The 20,852-nt window shown below is 42.5% G+C and overlaps 1 protein-coding gene across 5 annotated transcripts in view; it reads left to right on the forward strand.

The window, feature by feature from the left end:
- NXPH1 (neurexophilin 1) overlaps positions 1-20,852 on the forward strand; it is a 627,612-nt gene that overhangs the window by 90,632 nt on the left and 516,128 nt on the right. For 4 of the 5 annotated variants that reach the window (XR_006211339.1, XR_006211338.1, XM_042967193.1 and 1 more), the window contains exons 3-4: positions 17,841-18,092; positions 18,971-19,134. Coding sequence is in view for 3 of the 5 variants with exons in the window: in XM_042967193.1 (XP_042823127.1) it covers positions 19,081-19,134 (54 nt within the window). In the remaining 2 variants the exon portion in view is untranslated. Of the gene's footprint in view, positions 1-17,802; positions 18,093-18,970; positions 19,135-20,852 lie in introns of those variants that run through there. The other variant, XM_042967187.1, reaches the window with a different exon arrangement.

Below are 20,852 nucleotides of genomic sequence, written 5' to 3' on the forward strand. Positions count from 1 at the left end.
TACCTATTCTGCTCATTGTGTGACATACTTTCATTAACTGTTAAAAAAAAAAACAACCCACAGTTGATATTATTACTTTATGTTACTAGTGAGAAACTGATACAATGGTCAAGGACATTAATTCATTCTGCAATTGTTTAAGGAACTACTTTGTATTAGGCCTTCCTCAAAGAGATGGAGCTAAAATAGTGAATAAGGCAGATTGCATCCTTGCCTAATGAAGTTTATTATTCTAGAGCAGAAGTTAACCAACTATCACCCATGAGCCAAACTCAGCACTTGTCACCTGTTTTTGTAAATAAAGTTCTATTGGAACACAGACACACCCATTTGTTTACATATCATCAATGGCTCCTTTCCCCTTAATAGTAGAGTTGAGAAGTTCTGACAGAGACCCAGATGGACCTCAAAACCAAAAATATTTACCATATGGCCCACAAAGCCAAAAATATTTACTATTTGGCCTTTTAAAAAAAGTTTACTCATCCATGTTCTAGAAATTCGAGGATGTGTGGAATGGTGGTTAGTCATTGAAGGAGATTAAAAAAAAGTAAAGCGTTCTTTTTTTAAAAAAAAATTTTTTTTTTTAACATTTATTCATTTTTGAGAGTGAGGGAGACAGAGTGTGAGCAGCGGAGGGTAGAGAGAGAGGGAGACACAGAATCTGAAGCAGGCTCCAGGCTCTGAGCTGTCAGCCCAGAGCCCAACACGGGGCTCAAACTCACAAACCCTGAGATCATGATCTGAGCTGAAGTTAGACGCTTCACCGACTGAGCCACCCAGCTGCCCCCAGTGAAGAGTGCTTTGTCAGGTGGTGATGGATGCAGTGGAGAACAAAGAAGCAATAAAGGGAGACAGGGTGTGCTGCAGTGAGGTGTGTTGGTGTATGTGATGGAGACGGGGACTCTGTGAAGTGGTGACCTGGGAGTAGAGACCTGAAGGCATCTGGGGAGTACTGGGAACTGCAAAAACATTCTCAGGAGAGTGTCCCTAGGTTTGAGAAGAGAAACGAAGGGAGGAGAATGGGAGGAGATGAGGTCTGAGAGAAGAGGGTCTGAGATAAAGTGGTGTGTGGTCTGCATGCCTTGGAGGCCATTTTACTTCTCCAGCTTTCCTGCTGCCTGATGTGAGAAGTCCTGAGAAGATTGGGGAGTGAGCTGATGGGTCCCCTGCAGTGATGCTCTGGTGGCTGCATTGAGGACAAACTGGGGAAGGGCAACAGCAGAAGCACTGAGTGGGCTTACTGCGGCAATGCAGGCCACAAGTAATGGTGGCTGAAACCAGTCACACAAGGAGTGAATGACAAAGCAGATACTGCAATCCCAGATCTTCCTCACTCCAGAGTCCAGGCCTGTCAAACATGGGTTTTAATCACAGAATCTGATACTTTAACTCTGGGTCATGCAAGGCAGCATATACCTGCAAAAGATCTAAATTCCCCATGAACTTTCTACATCGTGTCAAGAGGTTGGGTAACTCTAATAGATAGATCTGTAATAATAAGATAATTGCAGGGGCTGGTTGAATCCTGTGGGCAGTGCTCATTAGCTCTTTAAGTCAGAGCAGAGACACTCTTGATTAGCTAATTAAAACTGTGAAACACGCTTTCCAGGAAAAGGGGTCATATATGCAAGTACACAACATTTTACATATATTTTTTAGGGTGTTTACAACCTCTGACTCTAGGATTTAATGCTAAGAACCGATTCCTTTGGGGTTGTCTATGTCAGAGCACTGATGTGAAAGGTGAGAGTTTGAGCTTCAGCAATAAAGGAAGATGGCACTTCCCTGAGCAAGTGGGGAGATACTTAGGCACACGTGAACCTTAGGGCATCCCTTAAGTCACACAGAGCAAGTCACCTACAGGACTATTTGAGCCTGGATGTATCTCCTACTGTATTGAAATAAAATGAGATGTTTATTAATTATTTTTCAAAACAGAAATTTAATTTTATAAAATATTGTTCATTTCTTTGGTACAAAAGTAAAAACAAATGTTGAAATTTTTTTTTTAATTGAGTACAAAGTGATGTTACAGTTTCTTCTGAGCATCAAATGCCTTTGTTACATTTCTACTCCCATTTGTATTTTGTAAATGAAGAAATTGAAGTTGTTTTATAGGAAATCTAGATTCTTCTCCATTCATGGACTTGGCTAAAAATGGGGAAAAAAAAAAAAAAGCCCGTCAGGCCTAAATGATGAACTTTCTCCTTCCTCCTTTATTACCTGACTGGAGTTGCACATCAGTGTTTGGCTTTTCCATGAGCAGATCAAACTAGTTTATTACCCTGGTGTGTATCTGGATTAAAAAGATCCAGATTGTAATTCTATTTCCTTAGACAATGCTTTTTATCTGACCCAATCCTAGCACTTCTTATCTAGAAGCAAAGATGTTTTTCTCATTGTTGGATTACTTTGATACGGAGATTTGAGGAAGAGAAAACCAGAACAAGAGTAATAGAATATTTCCTTGAGGCACATATAGAGACTATCTCATGTCTATGCATGTTCAAGAACAAGGGGATTTTTTTTTTCTTAGTTTGTGCTATTCTGTGACATACCTAACATATTTGACACTTGGAGTAGATAATTTTTTTAACACAAGCTTTTCTCTGCATGGCAACATTATTTGCAGTAATTACCATGGAATAAAATTAGAGACCTAAGGCTTTCATCTATAAGGATGGTACATAAGGCTCTACATGTAAGTGGCCTTGTGTCCAGCCATTGGTTTGGAACGGTTTCTGGTTGCCTGATGTTGATTGTAATATAACAAGATTCTGCCTTAAGAATGTTGCCACATTTGCCTTGAGTGAATCTATCATATAAAGTAGTTTTGTCAGCACTAAAAAGAAGGGAACCAAGACTTTGTTAAACTTATAGAATAGACTGTATGGAAAGTTTTGTGTGTGCTAGCTATTGAATATTTCATACATGTCTATAAGTGTGGAATAATTTGATGAGACATGCTTTCATTATCATTTGGTAATGAGGTTTTGGGGGAGTAGGTGTCACCCACCTTAACCTTCTTTTGTGACCATTACTTCTAATAACAAGAACTGGAGAGTGTGCTCAACCAAGTCAGTTCACAAACATTGGGTATTCAATGGTCACCCTTTGTTTCCGTGTTTCCTTGGCTGTTTCTGTAAACCCAGCACGTATATGTATAGGTCTTTCGCTCTAAAATACTCAACTGAATCAACTGTAAAGTATCTTCACTTTTATCAGAAAACAGGGTCAACCTTACAATTGTGTCAGTTTGCCAGGAAGCAATGGTTAATTAAGACTTTATCAATGGGAATGAACTACAAAGATAAAAAAGACTTTGAGTTCAACAAAAATAAGAGCCTTCAGAAATTTATTAAGTATTAAGAGAAGATAATGGGAAATATATTGGCTTTAAGATTTCAAAATCAAGCTATGAAGTTCCTGTTCCTTTTATTTAGGATTTATGTCTACTTTTGTAAGAAATTGTTAGTTTGCTTGAATAGGTGAGCTGGACAACAGAAATGCATGGAAAACGCTAGGTGGCGCTGGAGGACTGTCATAATTGACCACAATTAGAGTCCTTTACAAATCACACCATTGTCAGAATCAAGAAGAGTGAAATTTTACATTAACAGTGATGCAAATGATCAGATTTCTTTCTCTTCTGACTATGGCTTCACTCACTAAAAACCTAAGTGCAATTTTGTCATGAGTGAAATAGAGTTTTTGCAGTGCTCACTGGGCAAGAACTTTCCAAAATAAATTACACTGGAAAAACAACATCCCTTTGTTTCGGATGCTCCCATTTTCAAATTTTGTTTAGCCTCAAAGTAATGGTCTTAGTTTGATTAACAGTCATAAACTTTTTGTAATCCACACGAAAATGACTTGATAGTCACCTCTCCAGTGACTGACAGTTTTCTTATTTTGTGCCTTTTTTTTTTTTTAATTTAGAGGGTCACTGTAAATCTTGGAGCATAGCAGAGCACATGATGAAAGGTGAAGGCTGTTCCTTCACCCTCCATTTGCTCACGTTGTAAAAAAGAATGAAAAATGTCTGCTGCATAAGCTGATCTTTTTCATGTTTCATCTTCACTCTTCAACAGGAAAATCCACTTTATAATCATTCCACTGAGGGTTATTTTGTCCATTTTCATTGAAAGGTATCCACATTCTGGCAGTCAGTTAAGATTTGACGAAAGAGAAAAATAGTATGCAGGGTTAATTAACATTACATTTCTATTCTCTTTTTGAAAATGATAAAAGAAAGCATATACCTAGTTTTTCAATCAGCTTATTTGCCAGATTCCTCCACAATATCTGGAAAGGTTCTATCTCATTAATTCTAAAACCTTAAGACACAAGTTAAAAGTAGTGAACTTGAGATTTAAAATATAAAAATACATAATCTAAAGATAAATAGCATCTTAGTTAATTGAAAGATCATTTTTCACAAAATTAACATGTGTCTAATATAATTCATCTTTTTTTCCTTTCTTTTTTTTTTTTTTAGAGAAAGCGTGTGCTCAAGTAGTGGGGGAAGGGACAGAGGCAGAGAAAGAATCTTCAGCAGGCTCCATGGACAGCACCGAGCCCAACTTGGGGTTTAGTCTCATGACCTCATGGTCATCATCATGACCTGAGCCAAAATCGAGTCTAAAGCTAAACCAAGTAAGCCACTCAGGCGCCCCTAGTTAATCTTACTTTGAATTATAGAAGCTAAAATCCAAAATGTTTACATTGCATATTCACAATTTGCCATGAAAACAACTGAAAGGCATTTAGTGTTATATAAAATGAGAGAAGTAATAAGTAATATACAGTTAAATTTAACGTCGCAATTTCATATTTATCAAAGATAATTTTAAATATTAAAGCACTTTGGTTTTATACACAAATCCTCCAGATATCTCAACATAACCTCAAATTTTGGGACAGATGATTTAGGTTGTAAGCTACAGCCTGAGGGCATCCTGGGTGGGTACTTGATGTGCCGAATGAACTACTGGACTTCCTTAACTAGTTGGTTCTTCTTTAAAACTTTTTTGTTTTTATTTTTTACTGTTTATTTATTTTTGAGAGAGAGAGATCACAAGCAGGGTATGGACAAAGAGAGAGGGAGACACAGAAGCTGAGACAGGCTTCAGCACAGAGCCTGATGCAGGGCTACTACCCTCAAAACAGGAGATCATGACCTGTGCTGAAGCTAGATGCTTAACCGACTGAGCCATCCAGGTGCCCCACAAGTTGGTTCTTCTTATTGGAGAATATATTTCTTTTATACCATCATGTGTTGCCATATAACTTTGCTTTCTTAATTTTTTTTCTTAGAGCCCATGACCAAAAGTAAAGCAAATAGGATTGTCAGATTTTTTTAACTTTGAAAGATTCTATCATGTTGGGATACCTGTTACTAAATTATTCACTCAGATCCCTCATGGTGCCCCAGTGACCAGGAGGGTTAAGAAAGCTTTCAAAATTCACAAGATTTTCTATACTGAGGAAGTAAACAGAACATCTTTTTAAAATATCTGAGGTATGGAGTTCATTTAGGCTCAGAAAGCACTTGCTTAATAAACTATTCTTTGTTTTGTTTTCTCAAGATCAGAAATCTGAGAGGAAGGTCTTGTGGTAGAAAGAAGTCCAGTCCAAAGAGGAACTATATTCCCAGAGAATATTTGTATCTTGATTTTCAGAAACTCAAACTTGTAAACCATTACTGTTGGAGTTTGTGGTATTTGATGAGTCCTTGGAGATGTGAAGGAATCAAAATCAAAGAGAGTTAAGAATGATGCACTTTGTTTTGCTGATATTTTAAGTTAAATGATCAAGCCAATTGTGACACTAGTAGTTCATATGTTATTAAAGAGGAAAAGAAGAGAATTAAAGAACTACAATTTCACTGAAAAACAAATTCAGCAAAACCTCATCAATTCTGAGTGAAGAGATTGCAAAACAGCTTTGCATTAGGTTTTGAGTGGGTCTGTATTTTTATCCAGCAAGCAACTTTGAAGGAAACAGGAAAGGGCTAGATTCTACAGTCAGAGATTTAGATTCCAGCATTCTGGCATAAACTTGGACAGGTCAACCTCTTTAAGAATATTTTATCATAGTCTTATAAAAAGTATCCTACCCACATCCTATGGCTCTTGAGAGAATCAAAGATGATAATGTCTGATGAATGAAACAACTGTAGTATAAAGTCCTTTTCATCTATGCCTTCATCCCTTCATCATTTATTTATTCATTCTATCATATAGTCATCTTTCATTAAATATCCTCATGTATGGTGATTTTTTTTTCTCATCTGATTTTTCATTGGTTCTAAAAGTGTTATTTGATGGATAGAATAAACAGAAAACTAAAAATGCTAAGCTTGGTCTAAGATAGTTTTTTTTAAAACATCGACTGTATATAAAAGTACAGTTTTTGAATCTAATAGATCATGTAAGAGAGGCCATGATGTTGAGGTATATATGATAAGCCTAAAATCTAGAGTAACTACACATTAAAAAAAAGAGCACCAAAAGTTGAGATTAGGATTCTTCCTTGGTTAGTTTCTGAGAGGAGAAAAGCCCTTGGATTACATGAGGAATTTCCAGACAAGGATTACTACAATTAAAATGACAGGTAAAAATAATAAATGTCCTCTTTTCAGGAAATGGTCAATAAACTGTCTTAACTAAAGCAGAGGGCTATATGAGAAAATACTAAAAGATACATTTTGGGTAGGACCATTTCTTGAAGATTCTTAAAGTTTAAAGTGAGAGTAGAAATTTGACATATAATTGAAATTATAATCAGGCAGAAGAGCTAGAAAAAGGGGTAGCGAATGGGTAAATATTAATCCATCATGTATTTTCAAATACTATAGGTGCAGAATTGTATAAAAGCACTGACGGCGTTTTGCAGATGGAAAAGGAGATGTTGATTCTCTCTATTAAGACCTTTCAAAGTAGTTAGGAAGACGATTTAAACATAATAAGAAGTATCATTGAGGGCAAAATATGATAAAATGCCAACATGAGTAAACTGGTACTCATGGATGGTATAGAGACTCAGGTAGAAGGAAATTAAAAGAGATGAAAGAACATCCTGAAAGACGGGTCTGTACTGTGTACACACTCTTGCTTTGTACATTTCTTTCTTGAATCTGCTCTATTCAGCTTCCCCCATATCTGCCCACTGAAACTCCTCTTGTTAAGGTCACCAAAGACTTCCTTATTTCTAAGTGCAGTTGGCATTTCCAATCTTACCTGACTTAACAAAGTGTTTGATTGGGTTGCCTTCTCCTCCTTCTTGGCTCCCTCCTACAATGGTGAGTACTTCTTCTCAGTCTGGTTTTCTGGCTCCACCCCACTCCTGGCCTCTTAACAATGAAGTGCTTAAGGCCTCTTTTCTTCATCTACACTGATTCTCTTGACAATCCCATGTATTCACATATCTTTTATGTGCTGCTAATATCTAAGTAATATCCAATTTTATATTTTCATCCCAAACATTTCTTCTGAATTCCTGACTCCTAAGATTAATGTATTACATGGATATCTAGTATACATCTCAAGCTTAGCACATTAACATGTCTCAGACTCAGCTTTTGATTTCTCCTCTCCCTCTGCCTATCTTCTTCTTTCACAGTCTTCCTAATATTAATCTGGGTACTCAGGGCAAAAACCTTGGAGAGAGCAGTGTCTCTCACATTCTACATTGACTCTATCAGCAAGTTATGTCATCTCCCTTCAAAATACATCCAGAATTGGCTCACACCTCATCACTTCTATCACAATCCATGTCACCAAACCATCACTGCTTCTTGCTTGGATTATTCCACTAATTCCTAACTATTCTTTTCCCACTTCAGGCTGCTTTTGGTGTGGTTGCAGAATAATGCTGTCAAAAGGTGAGTCAGATATGTCACTCTTTTGCTCAGTGTAAGGGCATCCTGTAGGTGCTTAAGAAGCCAAGTCCTTCCAATGCCCTTCAGATGCTACTTGTCTGCCACCTCTGACCTTATCTCTTTGCTGTCTCTTCCTGCTCTCTTTTCCTCAGGCACACTGGCGTTCTTGTTGTTCCTAATACATGAGGTGTACTCCTGTCTCTGCTTTTTTCACTTGTTATTCCTTCTGCCTGGATAGTTTTTACTCCAAATAGCCATATGGTTCATTCTGTTACCTCTTTCACTCTTTACTGAATTGTCATCTCCTCATGAGGCTTTGACCTTAATTGCTACCACAAGTGGTTCAGATGTCATTCTGTGAGATAGGGTTTTTACATTCCAATCCACCACTTTCTAAGGTAAGGTTTCTCAAAGTGCATTCTTCTGACAGTGTTTATCAGAATCACCTGGATGCTTATTAAAATGCTTCCTTTTCAACATCAAAGCTTAGGCTAATAAATTGTAATAGAAAGTGGGGACCTGGTGATGTGCATTTTATTTTAGTAAACCGTCTAGGTGAAAACTAAGCAAACTAAGGTTTGGAAACTACTGTCTTAGGGTACCCTAGATAGATAGTAGCTCAAGGAATGCTTGGGGATGGGGCAGAGGAAGAAAGGTGGCATAGAAAAGGCTATAGGTATGGTTCCATTGTTCTACACCCTATTTAACCAGAGAAGCTTTATGTTTCTGTTTTGCTTGTCACGTTTCTGAGCGAGGGCTCTCTTGAAGAAATAGTTTCTTGGAAAAAAATATGCAAAAATAGCCCTGTTAATGGATGTGGAAAGATAAAAGAAGGGGTGTGTGTGCACAATGTAATAGGGCAAATACATTATTTAGGAAATAATCTGGAGTTAGTATAAGGAATTGATCCATGTGGCAGGCAAATATTTATTGAGTATCTACTATGAGCTGGAAGTACACAGGTGAATAAGACATGGTGCACACCATTATGGTACTCACAGTAAAGAGGTTAGCTGGGGAAGACTACAGCCAGGGAAACCAACTGGAACGTAGCTGGCCAGATATGCGATGATAGAGACACGGTCTACAGTGGCAAGCGGGCGGACAACATGGATACTCTGAAGGGTGACCTGACAAGGCGGTGTGCCCAACTGGTCTGTGAGATACATACAAAACGATGAGAGCTAATTCTTTTCAGTGTGCAGGGAAAATGTGGGTGCCACTGATAAATTAGGTTAGCTGTGACTAGGGACATGTGTCTCTGTTGGGGGGGCGGGGGTGTTGGGAGTATCGGTGAGTTCATTCTTGAACATTGTGTGTCAGACATTTGAATGAAGATGCCCTCTGGTAGCTGAAGATATTGGAGTGCAGTTTAGGTCAAAGGGGAAGACCTGAAAGAGGATACTGACAGCCTGGGGAAAGTTGGTGGGAATAGCCAGCACCAGAAACAAGAAGGAACTGCCAAAGACAGGACAAAAACTCAGAAAGGATGGTTTTGCAGAAAATTGATGACATGAAAATTGAGAAAGGCCATTGATTCCAGTGCTATGTAGGCTACAAGTTACCTTAGGGTCCTATTAATGGAGGGAGGGAGACACAATTCAAGGGCGTTTAGTGAGGTCTCAGAGATCATGAATGAAGAACCATTGGTGTCTATCCTGTCAGGAGATTAACTGTGACAGGAAAAAGTGCTAGACTTTTTCCTTGACCAAAGGTCTCCCAGTTCTACTTTCTGCCAAAAAGATTCATTCAGAAGCCCAGACCATAAGGCCTAGTGTCCTGTTTTTCTATGGGTTAACCCCATTTACCAGGTCCAGAATTGGTAGTATTATGATGATGGTGTTTATGTTCTTTTCTTGAACCCTCCTCTCTCCATCCCCTGCCCTCTTTCACCTGGTCCCAAAAACAGAGTGGATAAGGCCTCTGTCCACTCCTTCATCCTCCTCTCCTGCCTCCTGGCCCCCGCTTGACTGCATACTTCACATCCATCAGTTATAAGATCCTTAGAGCTGCCAACACACAACTGTATGTCTCAACTTGGGGCCTCTGCACCTTCTTTCCTTTGTTTCTGATCAGAATAAATTTTGGGGTAAGATAGTAATAAGAGGTGAAACAACAGAAATGTGAGATAGGATTTGGGGTATACCTGTGCAGGATGAAGCTAGAATTTAGGGACATCTGGGGACTTTTTGGTACCAAGGCTCAGTTGGCTCTGGAAGTTAGGGCGGTTAATAAATCAGTCCCTGAGTAATGCATTCAGGCTAGATTATTCATTCCGCCCCTGATTCTGAGAAGAGTCTCTGAGTGTGCTTTGGGTGAAGCATCTTACATCTTCTAGCCTAAGCCTCCCACACTGGTCTTCCTTTTGCTCATTTTACTGCACTGAGCTTTGCCTCAAAACCTTCTCCAATTATGCACTGTTTGCGTACTTCACAAAAGAAGACTTGTTATTCCAGAATATCTGGTATGCTTTCTTGCAAGAGGTGCACTAGGCTGTTTTCTGGGCACTGTATTTTCTAAGTGTGGCTCAACATTCAACTTAATCCAGTCTAAGGTAAGGCAAGGAGTACAAAACTGAATGACATAGTCCAGTAGAAAAGACAAATGTATAAACAGCATGATGTAATTGATTTAGTAATATGTTTTAGTGCACAAATCTCTGAGAAAAGTTGGGAGGATGGGAGGTGATCTCTGAGCAGAGGTTTATAGGAATATTAGGAGCTCATCTGGAGGTTGGGTTGAGAGGATTCAAAGCAAAGGAAAAAAGGTGCAGAGGCTCCAAGTTGAAACATACAGTTGTGTGTTGGCAGCTCTAAGGATCTTATAACTGATGGATGTGAAGTATGCAGTCAAATGGGGGCCAGGAGGCAGTAGAGGAGGATAAAGGAGTGGACAGAGGCAAGCTCAAAGCAGTGTTCTGTGCCTCACTAAGGAATTTGACTTGCTTCTGTAAGCAGTGGGAAGCCCTGAAGAGATTTAAACAAGCGTGTGATATGCACACATTTTTGTTTTAGTTCTGTCATCTGGGTGGCACTGAGGAGGATATATGTATGGAGGTAGACGCTGAAAAGAGGGAGGTCAGTTAGAAGACCATTGTTGTAGACCAGATGACTGACAATATGAGCCTCAGTCAGTAGCAGAACAGAGAAGAGAAGAGATATAATTAGGTGAAAAGTTGAGAGGTATTAGTAATTTTACTTTTGATGTGTAGGAAAAAAATAAGGCTTAAGGGAATCTGATACCTTTATTTTCCAGTATATTAATGGTGTCAACTAATTAGTCACCTTTGGCTGCAAAAGAAATAACACCAATATTTTGATAAATAATAAACATTTATTGCTCACTTTTGGATTTGTGGGACTACAAGTCAGCTTTGGTGGCTGTAGTCCAGATCACAGGTCAGGTTCCAGTCTGTTCCATGTGGTTTTTCATTTTAGGACCCACACTGAAGGATTCAGTTTCTACCTGGTGTGTACTGTTTTCCTGTTGGCTAGAGGAAAACGTTGCAAACATACTATACCTCTTGAAGACTCTGATTAGGATTGAAAAGAATCCTAAAGAAGGATTTCCTAGGAAGGAAGGAGAAGAAGGAAGGAGAAGAAGGAAGGAAGGAGGAAGAAAGGAAGGAAGGAAGGAAGGAAGGAAGGAAGGAAAGTAGGAAGGGAGAAGGAAAGAAAGAGAGAGAGGGAGAGAGATAAGAAAGAAAAGAAAGAAGGAAGGAAAGAAAGAAAGAAAGAAAGAAAGAAAGAAAGAAAGAAAGAAAGAAAGAAAGAAATTTTGCATATATGGGGAGGAAGACTCTCCCATTCCACTGAGGTCACTTAGCAAAGGGCATGGGCTTAATCCTATTACAAGTAGAGAACTCCAGAATCTGTCACACCAGCCAACAGAATATGTGTGTAATGTAATGGTATATAATGTATTCAGTTTTAGACATATTAATTCTAAGGGTCTCTGGGACATCTAAGTGGACGTACAGACAACCAGATAGGTGGGTCAAGAAAAATACGAGAGCTAGATTTATGAACTAGTTGGTCATTGGGTGGGAGTAGTAAATAAACCCATGGAAATAGATAGGATTGCCTGGTCAAAGTGAAAACAGAAAAAGAGTTACTGATGGAGCCCTGAGAAGCGCCGCCAGGGTTTAGTGTATGCAGATGAGCATGTAGATGATCTGAGAAGGAATGGTTAGAGGATTAGCTGAAAGATCTGAAGAGAGAATGGAGATACTGAACCGGAAATAGAGAAGAGAATTACAAAAGGAGGGAGAGAATGAATGGTCCAGGGACTCTCAGGTTTATTTTAAGAGATGGAAAACTGGAGTGTGAGGAAGTAGACCTTCTTATCTCACCTGACAAGTTTCCTTTCAAAACTAAATTGCAAATAGATGCTCACAGAATCACTAGGGAAACAGTGGGATAACATAAATAAAACCTAGGACATGGTTCCTGGCATGTGCCTAGCACTCCCTAAATGGGTAGTCATTATTATCCTATTGAAAGCTGTAGACCTTTGAGAAACTACCCCACCCCCAGTTTAAAACACAAAATTTGATGTTACACCATTTTGCTTTGAGTTTTATCAAAAGCATCTTATTATTAGAGCTAGAAGTAGCAGAAAAATGTAAGAGTATGTGATTTTTATGGCATCACCCTTGAAGTTAATTATGGTGAAACTCTGGTGTAGCTGTTTTCATTAATTTGATGGTAAAAAGGGAAATTGAGGGGGTTGTTGCATCCCTGTTATATCTCCTTTTTTAAAAGATGTCTAATCCAAGACATTCTTATCACAATGATATTTGGTTGAAGCAGCTTTGCTCCCTGCCTGTATAAGTCATATTGTTTTAAGTTCTGTTTTCATATTGCCCAATCAGGATAAAAGCTGGATAGGCATGTGTTTCAAAATAGCCATGTACTTTAGATTATAGAAATGAAATATGCATTTGCAGACTTGTTTCAGTGTTCAGGTAACCACAGGGCTTGCAGCCTTTGTCCTCATAATTTCTTCCATCTCTGTGTGGTTCAGAGCCCCAGTGTTCTTTCTGGCTGAAAGCATATACTGTGTTTCACGTTGTTAACAGAACATTGGTTATCAAGTTCTTTGTCTTTAATGATTTTGTTTTAGGGAATTGTCAATTAATAATCCCTGGAGGGGCTACCATGAAGAATTTTTGTAACTAGATTATAATGCAAAAGTTTGCTTAGTCACAATATTTTTAAAAATTTTAGTTATGATTTTTGGGCGATGACCCCAATCTTCCCATCTTTTATATTCAACTACCTTTTTAATGCTGACTTTCTTCAATTTCTCTTATTGTATTCATTCTCTTTTTAAAGTTTGTGAGTATAATTAAAACTACCCTACCTTTGAGAACCCTCTGTTCTCACCTAGCAGAATAAATGAAATATGGATACAAAGACTGAGCATATAAATTACCTCTAAAAAAGAAAATGCCTTCCACATAAAGCTTTTTGATTCTCTTTAATTTTTTTTTTTTATTTCAGAGCTTGACGGTTATTTTTTCTCTCTAGTCCAGTGATCTTGTTATTAAAGCATTCTTGTAAAGGTAATTTAGCACACATGCCTCATAGTTATTAACCAAGTTCTACTACATTCAAATACCAAATCACTTTGTAAATGATACTTCTTTCCTTCCACTAGCAAAATAGCTTGGGGCATGGAAGGGCCAGGGAGTTTCTTAGTTGTCCAGAGTGATATTTTAAAATTCTACAAAAGTTAGTAGAAATGGTTTTTGGTTCTTTTAAACAAATAATGATAAGTCTAATAGAGATGCCATTTTGATTGCACATTGTTATAAATCAATGACATTAAAAACATGCAGAACAATTTATTTGAAAAAAATGATGTAATTAATACAATAACATCAACCCTTGACTTAGAAAAAATATTATGAGAATGGGCACAGAAGAAATGCACAAAAAAGCTCTCACACAAACCCACTTGCCTAAAATCTTTGCAATGCACTGAAGAGAATATATTCTTTTAAATTGTTAATATTTTTGAAAATCATAATGCTGTATACAGTTGTTATTTGTGAAGTAGGTTTTTAAAACCAGAGATGACTTTACATTTCTTTAATCATACAAAAATAGAATAAACACATTTTACACATCATCTAATCCTACTTCTTTATTATATAGGAGAGGGTATTGAGGCCAGAGGAATCTTCAGGCATTTGCCCAAGGTCATCAACATGCAAATACCAGGTTATACTGAGGTCAAGGCAGAAGGATAATGCATGCTTTGTAAGTGTTTTGGCACTGTTAGGGAAAAAAATAGATACAATGCAGTTACTATGTACAAAGCGATATAATTTGGCCTGAAGCTTAAGCAAGACCACAGCTGGGTGCTTCATAACAACAGTTTTCTGGTTTTATTTGGATTTTGGGTAAATGATGATGATATTTATGCATTTTAAGACAGGTTCATTTTAGGACAGAGTTTTGTAGAACTCAAAGTTAATGTCTTTCTTTTCCCCAGCTGCAAGATAATTCAAACTTTCAACTCCTGCCCTTTCTTTCCCCCTCAGAAAAAGAGCCATACAGGTAAACCAAACCAAATCAACCAAAACAACAAATTACGGTTAGTTAACAGAATAATCAGTGTATCTCAGATGAATTCTAATTTTAATTTCTTCTGGTTTTCATTTTCAGGAAAAATTTTTTAATATCACTGCTTCTTTTCTGTTAGCTCATTTTAATTATTTTAAAAGATATATTTCTTGGAGAAGAATATATATTATTACTTTATACTATTCATTTCAGATTGAATCAAGTAGACTTGGGGAAAAGCAGAAGACAGAGGACTTGGTTTTACCATGGTTATCATTCATGCTGAGTTCATATGTGTATTAAATTGCCTCACACACAAAACTGTGAGAGTGATTTCTGAAAGGATTCTCAACATAAACTTTTCAGAGTAAAATCTGAAAAAACTGGCACAAATACTATACTCTTTAAGGATAATCACACTTTTGTTCTTTCTAGGGCTGATTGTAGATGTATTCTAAGAGTGCATTTTAGAGTAAGGTAATCCTTTAAACAGAAGAATGTATGCAAATCATGTCCTTATCATTTTTACTTCTTTTTAAAGCAAATGATTAGGAGAGAAGGAGGGTGAATGAGCCATCCTTGTCTCCTATTGCCTCCCCATCCCCCCAATATTATGCCATTAAAATTGGAGAGGTTTAGCAGAAACAAAAAATAAGTTTTACTTGGCTTAGTGTCCTTTTATAATTGAGTACTACAGGAAATGAAGATTCTAGCAAAGATACAAAAAAATGACAATCCACTGCTGTTTCATATCTCAGGCCAAGTGTCTCATAGGATCCGGTAAGAGTTGAATGTCTGGGCAGAAGGTCTCAGGTCATTACCATAAAAAGCTCTTTGGCTCCCTCTGTCACAGAACAAAGTGTCAGACCAGTTCCCATTACTAGGTGCCTGTGGTGCTTTTCTTAAATAATCAGTCCCATTCAGACAGAGATTTTAAGGTCCTTGATCGTCTATTTCATAAGCAGTAATTTTGAAGGCTAAATGGCACTAGAGGCCGAATGTTTTTGAAGTAAGGTTTGAAAAAGAACTAGGTATATCCCAAAGCTGGCCTGATTCTTTATCGCTTTTCCCAAAGGTCATATTCCAAGTTCAGCTCTGACAGCACTGTACCTGGGCATCAAGGGAGAGGCAGACAACATTCACTCCAGTCCCACCTCCAGCTTGGGAACTTACATACAAGTGGGGATGAATTTTAGGGTGGCCTCTTGAATCCTGGAGGGTGGAGACAGACAAAGCTTCAGCCTCAGATATGGGTGCCCTAAAGTTTATTTTTCTTCTTTAAACTTTTTAAGAACATGAAAAACCAGGTAAATGAAGACAGCCAAGATAACATTGCAACTATGCTATATATAAATGTGCATTTTTTCCAAAGTGCATTTTCGGAGTCCCACTTAGAAAATGTGCTTCACTGCCTTACTCTGCATATGCCCCAATGAATTCCAAGAGGTCAGGGCTGCAGAGTACAACTTTTGAGATTAGAAGAGTTTGCTCTTTAAAGAGCTATTTTTAGCTGGAAAGGAAAGTGTAGGCCTCAAAGTGCCTGGCAGTATGTCCTCCAGTGGGGATCTAAATTGGAGGTCTGATTCCAGAGGAAGGTCTCAATGGGGCTCTTTCTGCCTTTGCTGCAGAAAAGGGTGGTTCTGCTGATTGGCAGTGTTAGGGGCTGGGGGGGGGGGGGTAGGTTAGCAGCTTCTCCAGGGGAACTCAACCTGTAGTCCTCTAGGACCTATTGTGTCTTGGCCCCCAACCAGCTGGAAAGGGTGGAACATGAGGTGTCCAATAGGCACCCTGGAGGAAAGGACTCCCCAAGACTCATTAAACAATCATGATTCTATTTTGATGCCATCAACTAGAGGTCCTGAGATAAATTTCAGCCCAACTCTTACAGATGGATGATTATGGAGCCTTCACTGTGCAGAGGGCATCATTCCAGGTCAAGCTCTGGTGAAGCAGGGCTGGGAGAGGTAACCAGGGAAGTGGGGGGAAGAAGAGTGCTTTTTGCCTTGCTCACACTTGTGGACCGAGTCTGGGCACCGTGAAGAGGTGCTAGCGGCCTGGCCAGCAGTAGAAGGGCCTGGTCCTGGGATTTCACCCCGGGTATGGGCGACGCTGGCCTGAGGGTTGCGCGCTGGAGAGTGAAGGGAAGAAGAAAAGGGCAAGGTTTGAGAGGAAATGGCGGGGTGAGGTAAAGACAGAGAAATACAGAGATGGAGAGAGTCAGAAATCCTAAAAGAGACAGAGAAAGGTAGAAAGATGCGGCCGAAGGACAGGCACAGAGCACAAGAAAGAGAAAGGAGATAAAAAGACGATACCGAAAAGAGAGACAGCAAGGGAGAAAGGGAGAAAGACAGCGAAAGTCAGAGCGAAGAGGCCGAGAGTGGGAGACGCTGGTTGGTAGGAGGTGTCAGGAACCAGGGAGGTGGCGAAGGCTCAAGGCATCCACCGGCGTCCCCCCTCCACCCCACTCCTCCTCTCACTCGCCCAGCCCTCGGCGAGGAGTCGAACGCGCAAGGTCGCCCAGTCCTCTCAGCTGTCGCGCGCTGAATGGCTGGCGGTCCGCAGCGCCCCCGCATCGCGCCCCGCAGCCACAGGTCGGTGGCGCCCCGCGTCGGCGCCCGAGGCGGGCTGGGGGGCCCTGCACCCGCCTGCTCCCGTTCCTGCCCTACGCACCGCCCCACCACGCTCCCGGTTACTCCTCTGGCTGTCGCAGTTCTCCTCACGCCCCCCGGGGACTGGGCGCTGGGGCCACCAGAGACACCGTAGGAGCCACTTCTCCCTGCGAGTCCGGCCCTCCGAGAGCCTGGGAGCGGGATCTATTTACTCGGGGTATTAATTAGTCTCTGAGGAATCGTTGACCCACTCGCCAATGTAATTGCCAGTGTCGGGAAGGTAGGCGCCGCGAGCTGCGGACCTACGGAGAAAGAACGGCTTCGTCGGCGCCCCGAACCCCAGCGCGCTCCAGAGCGTCCCCCAGTGGCCGGGCAGGACTGTGCACGGGGCCTGCGACTCGGCTCTGGAGTGGTTCCTTGGCTTCCCAGTGTCGCGGTAGACGTGCAGCTACTCGTGCGCCGGGAGCCTTCAGGTCTTGCCACCTCACCCCTCCCTCAGAAACTCGGACCGTTTGCGCCCGCCGTGTGGCTTTTTTCTTCCGAAAGGCCAGTGTTCCTCTCTCGAGTTCAAGTCCAGTCTCCTCCCCTTAAGTCATTGCCACCATCCTTCGGCAGCTTGGGAAGGCAAGGAGCCCCGGGCTGCGTGTCCCAGAGCCTGAGCTGGCAGTCCCAGTCTGTCCGGCACATTCGCTTCTCCCTCCCTCTCTCACTCCCTCCCTTTCTCTCTTCCTCTCTTTTCTCCTCTGCTTCCCCCTCCCTCTCTTGCCTCTTAAGTTTCCTGCACCGTGAATCAAACTGTGCCGAGCCTAGGCTCCCACGGAACCAAGCCTGAGCGCCACCCGGGCACTGAGACGCGGTCTCCGCCGAGGCTGAACGAGGCAGCGGGACCGGTCCGCTCCTGAGCATGGAGATGAAGCGCCAGGGAGGGCATGTCCGGGGCGCCGGAGACGCCAGGCCCGAGTAGCTCCTCCATGGAGCCTGCCCAGAGCGGTCCCTGCTCGCCGAATTCGCCCCCAGTCCTGTGCGGTACGTACACTTCGCCTCCACAGTCCCGGAGAGGGTATTTTGGGGCGGGATGGTGGGACACCAGAGAGGGGCGGCGGGCAGGCCACTGGTTGGGGGACAGAGTGCGCCTGGCGGGTGACCTCACAGACCGGGGCAGGCTCCCACTCTAGAAGTTAGCGATTGACTGTGTCCCTTGGCTCGAAATAAAAAAGTAGTGGCAAAGATGTGCTTGTATGCGCGTGTATCTCTCTTTGTGCAGGGGGCTCGAATGGGTAAACTGAGCCCGGCTTTACTGTATGCAAATTGCATTCCTTTTCCCCACCCCCACTCCACCGAACGGGTGAAGATACCCAGTACCTAATCCTGGTCAGCTCTACCTACCCCTTCCTCTTCCCGTGCCACCCCCCCCCCGCCCCCCCGCCCCAGTCTCTCTAGCTCGCTTTCTCTCTCTCTTTCTCTCTCCATCTCTCTGCTGGTGTGTACGTGTGTGAGCCCTGCCAGGGCTGGCGAAGAACCAGCCGCCGCCTTTAAGTCCGAGCCGCCTGGCCATCAAACACTAGGGCAGGTCTCGCTGCCAAAGACGTTTGGGCTCCGAACCAGCTTGCACGCGGCTCTGTGAGCCCCGCCACCTCCTGTCTCCACCGCCGGGGAACACGCACCCGAGGAGCGCAGGGCGCAAGGAGCCCTTCATCCTCCTACCCGCCTCCTGCCCGCCTGCCTGCGGACCGCGCGCTCGCTGCTTTCAGGCGCTGGATTTACTTGCTTTTCAATTTTTCCTGCCCCTACCCACTTCGGGTGTTTGGTCCACCCCTCCCTTCCACGACCCCCTTTCCCCGCTTGGTTGCCAAGCCTAACCTTGCCCGCGTGGTCATGGGATGTCTAATTTCATTTGTATCTAGGCTGCTGAGAGCGCTCCTTGCTCTGTAAAGTGGATGTCAGGTGGATCTATGTTTTTGAAGGAACAAAGACTCAGCGAAAGCACCGCCGAGGAAGTTTGAGACGCGGGAGGATGCAGGCTGCGTGCTGGTACGTGCTTCTCCTCCTGCAGCCCACCGTATACTTGGTAAGTCGCTGCGGATCCGGCGCCCCCGCAATCCCACCCTGGTCGCGAGGCCAGACACCCAGGGGCGCGCGGGAGGCGGGTGAGACTGCCAGTTCAGCGAGAGCAGCGTTCCTAGCGACCGTGTTGGAACAACTTTGGCAAGCTGGTGTCTGGATCCCTGCGGGATTTTCCGGGGTTCCCACCCTCATTTCTTGCTCCGGTCCTCCCTCTCCTGTGCGTGATTCCGAACATGGTATAGGGTGCCCTAGACCCCCAGAAACCGAGGAGATAGTGGGACGGGATGCTTTATGGGGAGACAGGACAGAGAGAAAGGGTGTAAGACATGGAACTCTCATTAGTTCATCCAGAGTTTAAACGAAAGGAAATGGAGGTAGAGAGTGCGGAGCACGAATCTGCCCAGGTCTGTGACTTTGAAAGTGAATCCACCCACCTAGTCCCCCAGTTTGGAGATATGGCACGTAAAGAAGTACAGGTAACTTTGTTCGACTCGTAGGGTTCACACAGGACAAGTTAATCAGATAGGAGCACCACAAGCGATCAGATCAGAAAGAGTTAAGTCAGGGGTGCCCTGGCAAAACAAATAGTGGCTCTCCTCCCTAGCTCTCCTTTCCACCAAATAACTGAACCCCAGTTCCAGCGCCGATCCCCTTACTAGGGAATGGCGGACCTTGTGGTCAGGAAGGGAATACTAAACAGAGCCAGCCGCTGCCGTGTCTTTCTGGAATGGAGTTTCGGGGGTCCGGATTTTGCACACAGTTGGAACTGGGGTGGAGGTGAATTGGTAGAGGTGGGCACCGCGTGGAGCCAAGACGGAGGGAGCAGTTTCTCCTATCTGGCTACAGGGAGGGCCAGGGACACTCGCACCCTGCTGGCAAAGTTGTGCTCTGTACACCGACTCCCCATAGCTTATTTCACAAGAGCACACAGAGGGCTCAGTGAGTTCTGACTAGGGGCGAGGAGCGCTGGGGCGGCCCGAGCTCTCCGACGGGGCTGGATAAACGGGATGGGGCGGGGGATGGGGGGGTCGGTGCGGTCCCTCAGTCCCAAGGGTTTCAGAACCCACAAGCTTAGGAGCAAAAGTGTTGCTAACCTGAGAACATTTCCCAGCTGTTGCCCCGGTGCATGTGACTGAGGGGCTGCTAGTTGTGTGAACTCTGTGTATGTTAATGAGTGTGTATGTATACGCGTGTGTGAACATGTATGTGGGGCGTGTGCATTCCACGGGTTTCAGCTTCAATCCAAGAACCCTCAGTGTTGCCTGTCTTTGCATCTTTATCGCCTATCACAGCCGTGGACGCCAGAGGGCGCTGCGCGTCAGTGTCCTCGCCTACAGGACACCTTGGGGTAAACAGGTGAAAGCCAGGGCAGCCAATCCAAAAGAACAGCCTTTCTGACTCTGTCACTGAAGTCTGTGCTTTTCTAGACTGGAACGCAGACAGAATGTAAAAATTGTCCTTCCCATTTACCATCTTCAATCATTCTTGCCCCCATCTGTGTCCAGTCAACCCACTGACATTGAGAGCCCAAAGACCGAGGACAGAAAGTTTGACCAGAGAAAATAGAGAAATTGTTTATTGAAAGAAGGGAGGGACGGCAAAATGAAAGCTACAGAGGAGGGATATTAACGATTCCCTTGACCATGGAAAACCTTCTGCCCCTTTCCTCTGCATACCTTTACGCATGACCTGAACCTCAGGACTGTTCTTATTGTCCTTGGA

The sequence above is a fragment of the Panthera tigris genome, chromosome A2 (genome assembly GCF_018350195.1).
Source record: "Panthera tigris isolate Pti1 chromosome A2, P.tigris_Pti1_mat1.1, whole genome shotgun sequence".
Taxonomy (NCBI): Eukaryota; Metazoa; Chordata; class Mammalia; order Carnivora; family Felidae; genus Panthera; species Panthera tigris.